At 40.6% G+C, this 9,960-nt stretch overlaps 1 protein-coding gene and 1 non-coding gene across 2 annotated transcripts; one reads left to right on the forward strand and one right to left on the reverse strand.

The window, feature by feature from the left end:
• Nucleotides 1-283: 283 nt before the first annotated feature.
• Nucleotides 284-2,835, reverse strand: LOC109913914 (dual specificity protein phosphatase 18-like). The gene is given in 3 exon segments (XM_048611579.1): nt 284-687; nt 690-1,006; nt 2,554-2,835. Coding segments are annotated over 2 exon segments (585 nt in total). The 5' UTR covers nt 961-1,006; nt 2,554-2,835; the 3' UTR covers nt 284-373.
• A 435-nt stretch (nt 2,836-3,270) lies between these two features.
• On the forward strand, nt 3,271-3,377 carry LOC125486019. The gene has a single exon (XR_007264712.1). It is a non-coding gene; the product is annotated as a U6 spliceosomal RNA (small nuclear RNA).
• Nucleotides 3,378-9,960: the final 6,583 nt, after the last annotated feature.

Consider the following 9,960-nt stretch of genomic DNA (forward strand, 5'->3'; position numbering starts at 1 on the left):
ACACCGTATTGACTACATTATGATGGCTGCTTTTCTTCGTGAATCTTAGGGTTGTTGCAAAGTCTCGGTGCAGATTTTGAATCAATAACTGATCAGGAGCAAAGCTAGAGGACAATAACACCAACCCAAGATTGTCTGCAGACAGAAGATTGTCTACATCAATGCAAGAACAAAAATGGATGTATGTCAACTGAAATGAGGTTTTTTTTCTGAAGTTGACCTTTATTTTGTGAGGGTCATGGAATATTTCAGATGGTTTTTGTGAGGTATTAATTGTTATCCTTGGATGCCTATAAAAGCAAACATATAGAGTAACAACTCATAGCACAAACATAATACCATGAAATAAACTTTACACACTTGATATACAATATCAAAAAGGAATCATTCCTCTTGTTTCTTTTTCATATATGTCTGGTATGATTCCCAGTGGTGACATCACCATTTTAATGATAGCTTTTCCAAACAGTTTGTCTTCATACTTTATCAACTGCTTGCAGAATCCACTATTTGGCCTAATTATCGGCCTGCATGCTTTCAACCAGGTATGAGCATTGAGCAGAGAGATGTGGTGGTATTCCATGAGATAAGCAAAGTACAAAGTGGCAGTTCTATTGATTCCTGCAACACAATGCAGCAATGTTTGTCCATATAATTTTTCAACAAGCCGGATTTTGTCTGCTACCTGTCAAAATACACACTTAGCTGTGAACTGGGAGAATCTGCAATGGGAATGCTAATATACTCAATACCTGGAAACTTAGAACCAATCACTTCTGGGGTCACACAAATTAAACCCGTCAATCCACTTGACTGCAAGAGTCTCTAATTGTTTGAAGCAACAGCATTGCTCAAACATAAACTGTGTATTATCTGAGCCAGACCAGAGAGACTTGGTCTGGGCTGCCTGGAGTGAAGTGACGAAATGCTTTTTGCTGTCAACTGGAGATTCAAATCCATTACAAATACAATGTCGGGTTTTCTTCAACATTCAAGATTCCTAAAACTAAACAATAGTTAAAAGTCCCAATCAGAGAGAAAATAACAAGTTTCTGATCAGCGAGTAACATTAATCTGTTGTCCTGACAGGGCAGATGACAACCACTTGCACTTATATAGTGCCTGTAACACAGTAAGCATCCCAAGACGCCACACAGAAATGTTATCAGACAACGTTTGACCAAAGAGATAATAGCTCTTAATAACTGGGAGATCAAAAACGTGGCAAGATATATATCTTAAGGAGCATTTAAATAGGAATGTTATGTTACAGCGATATACAACACTATCTAGATCACAGCTCGACTACAGCGTCCTGTTCTCCACATTACAGGAAAGATGATGCAGAGGTGATTAACGGGAATGTTGCCATGTCTGGAAAATTTGAGTTAAGGAAAGACTGGCTAGGCTAAAGTTGTTTTGCTTGGAATAGCAGCTAAGGAGTGACTTAATTGAGGTACATAAAATGATGACTGTCAAGATGAAGTAAATAGGGATGACACATTTACTTTAGTGGAGGTTAGACGAAAATGAGGAGCATAGATTTAAAGTAATTGCAGGAAAATTTCGGGAGAAGGTGTGGAAACATTCTTTTTAAACTAGGTAGTGGTGGGGAGCTGGAATTCAATGCCTGAAAGGTTGGTAGAGGCAGAAACTTTCATCACAGGTAAAATGTATTTGGATATCCATTTGGAAAGCTGTGACCTGTAGGACTACAGGCTTAGCACAGGAATGTTGGATTAGGCTGGTTTACTCATTATCATCCTACATGGACAGCTACAACATTGGTAGGAATACGAAGTTTGCCCAGTATGTCCTGTTCACAAAATGCAAGACCAATCCACCCTCGCTAGTTCCTGCCCCATCAGTCTACTCTTGATCCGAAGTGAAGTGATGGAAGGGGTCATCAATAAGTACTATGAAGCAGCACTTGCTTGGAAATAACCTCACTATTGCTGTGTTTTGGTTCTCTCAGAGTCACTCAGTTGCTGACCTCATCATAGCCTTGAAATATGTGCAAAGATCTTCACTGCAAAAATTCACCAAGGATTTTTACAGAGCAACATCCAAAAGCACAACCATTATAATGTATTAGTATAAGGGCAGCAATTATATGGGAACATCACCAACTGCAAATTCACCTCCAAGCTACACACCTTCCTGCCACAGAAATATATTGCTGTTCCTTTGCCGTTATGGTGTCCAAACCTTTAGTCCTTCCCTGACAGTGGGTACACTGACACTAAATGGATAGCAGCGGTTCAAGAAGGCAGTTCACCACCACTTTCTCAAGGCATATTAAGCATAGTTTATAAATAAAGACCTGGTGAGCTTTTCCAGCAATTTCTGTTTTGTTTATAAACACTGGCCCTATTAGTGATACCTACAATGCTGAATGAGTCAAAGGCAAAAGGGCCAAATCATCTTGAGTTGTAAATTTTCTGAGATTTCTAAGAGTATTTCTGCATGCCATACTGTTATGCATTTGACGTATTAACTACAATATAAATAACCCCTACCCAACATAAAATTATTACATTTAATAAATTCTACCTCACAAAAGACGACAATGATTAGTGACCCTTTCTAGATGAGGAGCAATTTGCATTATGTGATGGTCAATTTGAAATAAACATCCGAGGGTGTTTTACAGACACCTAATCAGATAAAACAACCAAGGGGAGACGAGGGAGAGTTTTGTTGGAGGTAAACAGTAAGGAGTGAATAACGAAAGATACATCAAAAGGCCGAGGTGAGGGACAGGGAGAGGCCTGGGTCTATTCCTCACACAAGGCCCTCTCACTAACAGCAGCTCTACAGGCCTCCATCAGCCCGAGTCCCCCGTCCCAACAGGCCCAACCCAACCCACGACCGCCCTGGCGACAGGCCCCGCCCACCGAGCCCGCGCTGTTTACAGGTTCCGCCCACCGAGTAACCCAGGCGACAGTCCCCGCCCACCGAGCCGCCATAGCAATAGGCCCCGCCCACCAAGGCGCCCATCGACAGGCCCTGCGGCGACAGACCCCGCCTCTCGTGCCGCACCAAATGAAAAGAGGCCCTCATTTACATTCAACCACAACGTTCCATTCTTATTTTCCAGTTTACCTGAACAAATTCCGAAATTCGAAGTTGAAGTTTACGATAATTACGTAACCTTAAATATATGAAATGTATGATGTGAAAAATTTGATTTAAAACCAACTATCACCCTTATACAAATATAATAGAAATTTCGAAGCTTTATAAAACACTGGGCGACAGTGTTTGGTCGTGCTCGCTTCGGCAGCACATATACTAAAATTGGAACGATACAGAGAAGATTAGCATGGCCCCTGCGCAAGGATGACACGCAAATTCGTGAAGCGTTCCATATTTTGCACATTGCCCACATTACATTTCACTTCTAAAACATTACATTTCACCCTCTGCAAAACGTGCAAATTCTTCCCCTTTCAGGCGGTGTGTGATGATACCTTATTTGCGTCCTCCACATTCTCAGTTGAACCTTGCACTCTGTGCAACAATGTTGTCAGTAATTATTATTAACAACTGCCAGACTATCTCTTGTTGTTTGCATAAATTCAGAAGCAGGACTTTGACATTTCAACATGTTTTCAAAGCATATTTTAAACATTAAAATCACCCAGGAATGCTTCGGAAGACCTTTATCAAAGTATGACATAGACCTAGTCACTGAGGTATGAGGGTTGATGTCCAAAATCTTCACAAAAGAGGTGGATGCCTTATTCAGTAACAGGGACCGAGATAAGGGTAACATTTAGGAACGCCATTTAAAAAATTGTCTAATCTGCTTGCAAATACAACTCCCATTGGTGGAATGATGAAAATTGTGCATGCCGTTGCATTAACTCACCAAGGCTCCTTAGGCAGAGTCTTCCATACCCACAATCACCATCATCCAGACAGAAAGGGGCAGCAGATGCACAGGACCTGCCTGCGAGTTCCCCTCCAAGCTACTCACTATTTTGACTTGAAACAAAATCACTATTCTTACACTGTCACGAGGTCAAAATCCTGAAATTCTTATTTTTATAAATTTCTATAAACTGTGTGTTGCTATACCCTAAAGGCAGCAGCTGACTCAGAATACAGCTCACTTCCACCCTCTCCAGGGCAATTGAGGTTAAAGAATAAATGTAAATGTCAGCCATTGACACCAAATTCCATGAATACATACAAAAAGAAAATAAGAGGGTCACTGATTTCTAAAGATTAAAGTCAAGTTTTACACAATTCTATGACAAGAATGGTAAATGTATGTTACTAATATTTTTGAGGCAAATTCTCTTGGATGACAAACTGATGAGCATCACTTTTGTGCTGCCATCTGCATTTTATGTCAAAATCAGCATGGACAAAGCCATCTCCTGAAACCTATTGGACCAAATTACAATTTTTAGACCCATTTCTAACACAAGTGTGACAAACGGAGACATCTGTAAAATTTCCAGTAGATGCATCAGTGAGGATATGCTAGATACAGGTCTCCGCAACTCGTGGTGGTACTAGATGATTCCTACATTAGCAACCAGATTTGGTAGGTCCATGACTGAAAGAGTGCATAGGGATGGCTGGAGGGAAGGAGGTAGGGGTGAGAAGGAAAACACAGACTAAAGAGAAAGGGCCAGTAGGGAAAATATAAACAAAAACTAACAGATTAACAATTATTGGTTCACCCAACCTGTCACACACAATTGTGTTACCAACACGATAATATATAGATTCTCCAACACGACCTCATACTATATCACCAGGAAGAGGCAAGAAACCTCTCGTGGGATGTGGGCATCACTGGCCAGGCCATTATTTATTCCCGCTTTTTCGTCTTTCCCCTTGAAGTCTTTAGCATCTAAAAATTTATAAGTCTCTTTCTTGAATATACTCAGTTGACCCAGCCTCCGTAGCCTTCTGTGGAAGCAAATTCCACATGTTTTCTGCCCTCTGAGTGAAGAAACATTTCCTCATCTTTGTCCTGTTGTGACCAACTGAATGGTGGAAGGGAAGGGGAGGCATTCTATCATTTACTCACCTGACCAAAACAAATAAATTCTGCAAACAGGAAATTTGGCCTGTCTTTGAATGCTGTTGAAAACAATACTCAAATCAACCGATAGTTTATCAGCCAAATATTCACCTTCCACAGACATTGAAGGAGAGATTCCAGAATATGTTGAGCACTTCCCATATTTCAGCAGTTACTGTTGGCAAGGAAGTCCAACACTGATTTGGCTGCCCTGGCTCAGCCTTCTCCAAAGCACAGCAGCGAGTATTTCAGACTAAACACCTCTGCAAATCAATGAAGTTGTTGTACAGAGCAGATGTCATCAGCACACTCCAGTACTGCAGTGATATCTTGATGGAGAATTAGCAACACAAAAGAGTACCAAGGAAATTCCACCAGCTTTGCATTCCATCTCTTGGACTCACCGGGGGACTACTGAACAAACATTTGTGTCCTACATGAAACTAGCTCCGAAAACAATTGGGAAAACTGCTGCGATGGGCTTGACACTGTGTCTGGATGGCTAAAAAATATCTCCCCTACCAGGTCCTGTTTTATCTCAATGGTCATCATAGCCGGAGAGGGCAAAGACACTCTGAAGCTCTCCTTGAAGAATGCCAATATTGACATTAATGACTAAGGTGTATCTTGCTGCCAATAAATGGTGCCTTGTTGATCAAGCTGCATTATGCTTTGAGTCATAACATTTTAAAGGAGAGGAGAAAGAAAGCTGAGGCATTAACTCATATATTCCAGGTCGCAGTACCTCAGAGATGTCCTGCCCACTTGTCCAAAGATCAGTGGGTCGAGAATTGACCTATTCAGCCACATGAAGACCCTCAGCAGAAACCCGTAACCCTGAGACAGAAACAGGAATCAGCTGAAGGCAACAATGATTAACGCCACATTACCAGTGTCACAGCGTAGGGGATAGCAAATCATAACAATTACAATTCTTTGAGCGAAAGAATTTCTCTTTATCTCAGTCCTAAATGATTGATCCTTTATTCTGAGGCTGTATCCCCATGTCCTAGATTCCTTAGCTAAGGGTAACAGTCTCTTAGTGTCCACCCCGTCAATGAGGTAACCCTATCATCCCAGGAGCCAATCTAGTGAACCTTTTCTGTATTAGCTCTGCCCTTAAATTTGGAGACCACAAATGCGCACAATACTCAGATGTAGTCCCATGAAAGCCCTTAAAATTTAGTAAAACCTCCTTATTTTGGACTTCAATCCCCTTGCACTAAAGGCCACCTTCCCAACCACTTGCTGTACTTTCATACTAGGTTCCTATTTTATGTCTCTCTGAAGATTAACATTTATAAGTTCTGTTCTGTTTGAATAATATTCTGGGTTTCTATCCTTTGTCTCAAAGTAGATAGCTTTCTCCAAATTTCTCCAAATTCTACTCCGTCGTACAACTTGTTACTCATTTACTTAAATCTGCCTAAAGCTTTTTGTACTTCTTTGTATCCTCCTCATGGCTTACATTCTCTTAGAAATCTTTTCACCCAGAGAGTGATAAGCCTGTTCAATTCTTTGCCACAGAAAGCAATGAAGGCCAAAACATTGAATATTTTCAAGGAGTTAGATGCAGTTCTTAGGGTTAAACGGGACCAGCCATGATCACATTGAATGGTGGAACAGACTTGAGGAGATGATTGGCCGACCCTTGCTCCTATTTTCTATGTTCCTGTGTTTTTATTTCCAACAATCTTTGTGTCATCTTAAACTTGAATAATTTTCTCTTTGCACTTTGTCACTTATACCTAACATATCTGGGAGTTCAGCCACTGAATCCAATTCCTTGCTCTTTTGGAAGATGTAAAGGTATTTTTATCTCTTGGTGGTGGTGTTAAGTGATTGAGATTGGATCAGCTGCTCAATGTACAGCTAAAAGTATTTCCCTTTGAAATAGAAGGGCAATCTGATGCTCACAGTTTTACACCCTGACAAAGTTGAATGTTATGTCTATTTATACATCAACTGCAACGTTTAGGCAATGAGTCTTTCTGAGGTCTATGCTTCAATTAATTAGAACCAGAAGGCTGATGTAACTGTGCAATATTGGGCTGCAAGGTAAATTGATGGGGATGGTAGGAGAGCCTTGGTTGAATAAAAGAGGTTGGTGTCTGTGCTATCACTGGCTCATTCAATTTTGTGAGACCTCACAGATGGCACCAGCTCACTCCACAAAATAACTTAAATCTTATCTCTACAGGATGTTAATGGTGCTGTAAGTCTACCAACCCAACTCAGAAGCCATTGCACCAATTTTAACAAGTAAAAATTGGACCTTTAAAGTTTAAGTTATTGTCTTAATTATTTATTTGAAAGTGATGATGGACCAAAGAATTGTTTTATTCATATCAAAGAAAAGATCTTGTATTAATTTAATGCTTTTCAGTCCTTCAGGGCATCCCCAAGTGCTTCATAGATAATATTGTCCTTATGAAGCATTATCACCGCTGTAATTAGGAAACACAATGGCTAATTTGAGCACAGGAAGGTCCTACAATCTGCAACATGATAATAATCAGTAAATGTAAAGGAAATGCTAATTAGGTCTATAAGACATAAATTCATGTATTTGTTCAGTAACAATGTTGACCAATGTTAAACATCTGCTGAATCTTGGTTAGAGCACACTTTGAATACAGTTAAGATCTCAGACCAGATCACCAGATTTATGTTGCAATCTGTCTAGTGACCAGTAATTTTTTTATTAGAACAAAAGTGTGAGAACCTAGGTAAGGGACTAAAGCAACAAGAATTCCAAAGTTTTGGGATCAACAACAGACTTCACTGTACAAAGATAAACAGAAATACAATTTATATATATATTTGGAACGTACTTGTTAATACCTAATTAGAACAAACCTGAGGTAAATATGGGTAAACAGTCACACTGTTACTGAATACCTCACAGAGCACATTAAATAGGAAATGAAGTCAAAATGAATCCCCTGTATTTCTCAGTAACCCTTAAGAAGTTAGTGACTGTGGGTCAGAAAATCTCATTAAAACCTTACAAAGGATTCCAATTCATCATGGTTGAAGACCTAGCTTCAGAACTCCCTCAAAAGCTGCTCCATTATGGACTTCCTCAATGACTGTTCACATTCTGATATTTTGCTCACCGAATTGGGAATGAGCTCCCCTCGATTTGGGAAACTGCACACCAGAACCCATTCACATGCACAATTTCAACATGTTCCAGGCAGCTAGTTTCACCAAGTTAATACTGCACCTTTACTTCTCTGAGCTCTAATCTGGTCAGATGCACAAAGCAAATTTGCTTATAGGCTAGTGTGGAGCTGGAGGAACACAGCAGGGCAGGCAGCATCAGAGGAGCAGGAAAGCTGACGTTTCGGGTCTGGACCCTTCTTCTGAAGAAGGGTCCCGACCTGAAACATCAGCTTTCCTGCTCCTCTGATGCTGCCTGGCCTGCTGTGATCCTCCAGTTCCACACTGTGTTTTCTCAGACTCTAGCATTGGCAGTTCTTACTATCTCTGTGCTTATAGGCTCCCTCCATCCCCTGGACTCAGTTACTTTAAACTATTAATGGGACACGCTTCCTAAAGGATTTTCCAAAGCCCTAACTGCAACACTTAGTTGCAACTCATGGCTCCCAGGGCATCTCCTAAACCTTAATCGCACAGAACCTATTAAGAAAGAATCTTTTATGAATGAAACCTCTTCACCCTGTTCCTAATTAGCCAATTGAATAGCAGCCCAAAGGTATCAACCTTCTTCTCTAACTTTCTCCATCCAAATGCCTAAAAGTTATTGAATGTTCAGTAACCACTGACCTATACTCAGTGATTTATCAAAAGCTTGCAATAGGCCCTGCCTTTGTTGCCAGGCAAATTGCATGTAACCAATATTGAAACACCAAGCTCCCAGAAGATTACAGCTTTTACAGCTTGCCGATTTGCCCAGTAGAAAATGAATGCAAGAAAAGTAGTTTTCATCACAACAGTCTAGGCATCATCTAATAAAACATATTCACTATTGTACAAGGTAATAGTTCTGAAAGAGTTAATGCTGGGGCAAGTACTAATGCGCACCCAATCTGATTATGTCACACCGCATTAGGTGGGCAACTGGGAAGTCTAACTCAAGATCCTGATGGGCGTCAGATGTGTCATCTCTGGTTTTTGATGTACAAGTAACAATGTCTGAATATCCAATGTAACATTGTACCCATTGATTTTATTCGATAAACTGTCAATACCAAATGCCTCTTGTTGTTAAGAACCAAAAGAACTGCGGATGCTGTAAATCAGGAACAAAAACAGAATTTGCTGGAAAAGCTCAGCAGATCTGACAGCATCTGTGAAGAAAAAAATCAGAGTTAACATTTCAGGTCCAGCGAACCTTCCTATGTTCTGAGGAAGGGTCATCGGACCTGAAATGTTGACTCTGATTTTTTTCTTCACAGATGCTGCCAGACCTGCTGAGCTTTTCCAGCAAATTCTGTTTTTGCCTCTTGTTGTTAAGACTCACAACTGGTTCATCCTCTCCCAAGGCTAACTGAACATGCCTTGAGCACTAGTACAGAAAGGACAATTCGTGGGAGCACACCACCTCACTGAAAAGTTGCCAGTGGTTGTTTTCACAGGTATGTGGCATATAGAGGTACCAGAGAAAAAATGTGGAAGAGTCACCAAATTCCATCAAAAATGACAGGACATACTTAACAGAAAAAGCTGAGAAGCGTGGAGCTCTTTCTCTAGAAATGAGAAGGCCCAGAAGAGTGGCCCAGAAGCACTGAACAGCAAGGGTCGGTGATAATATGCTGAATACAGATTCCAGGTAGATGTTAGTTCTGAAAGGCCCAGGGCACTAAAAATACATTGAATCAGGTGAATCCGTAGCCAGTTACTACTCGTGAGACACTGGAGCTCAAAGCTGAATTGTGCTGTTAGAGTAT

This window comes from Rhincodon typus, chromosome 24 (assembly GCF_021869965.1).
Source record: "Rhincodon typus isolate 14 chromosome 24, sRhiTyp1.1, whole genome shotgun sequence".
Lineage (NCBI taxonomy): Eukaryota > Metazoa > Chordata > Chondrichthyes > Orectolobiformes > Rhincodontidae > Rhincodon > Rhincodon typus.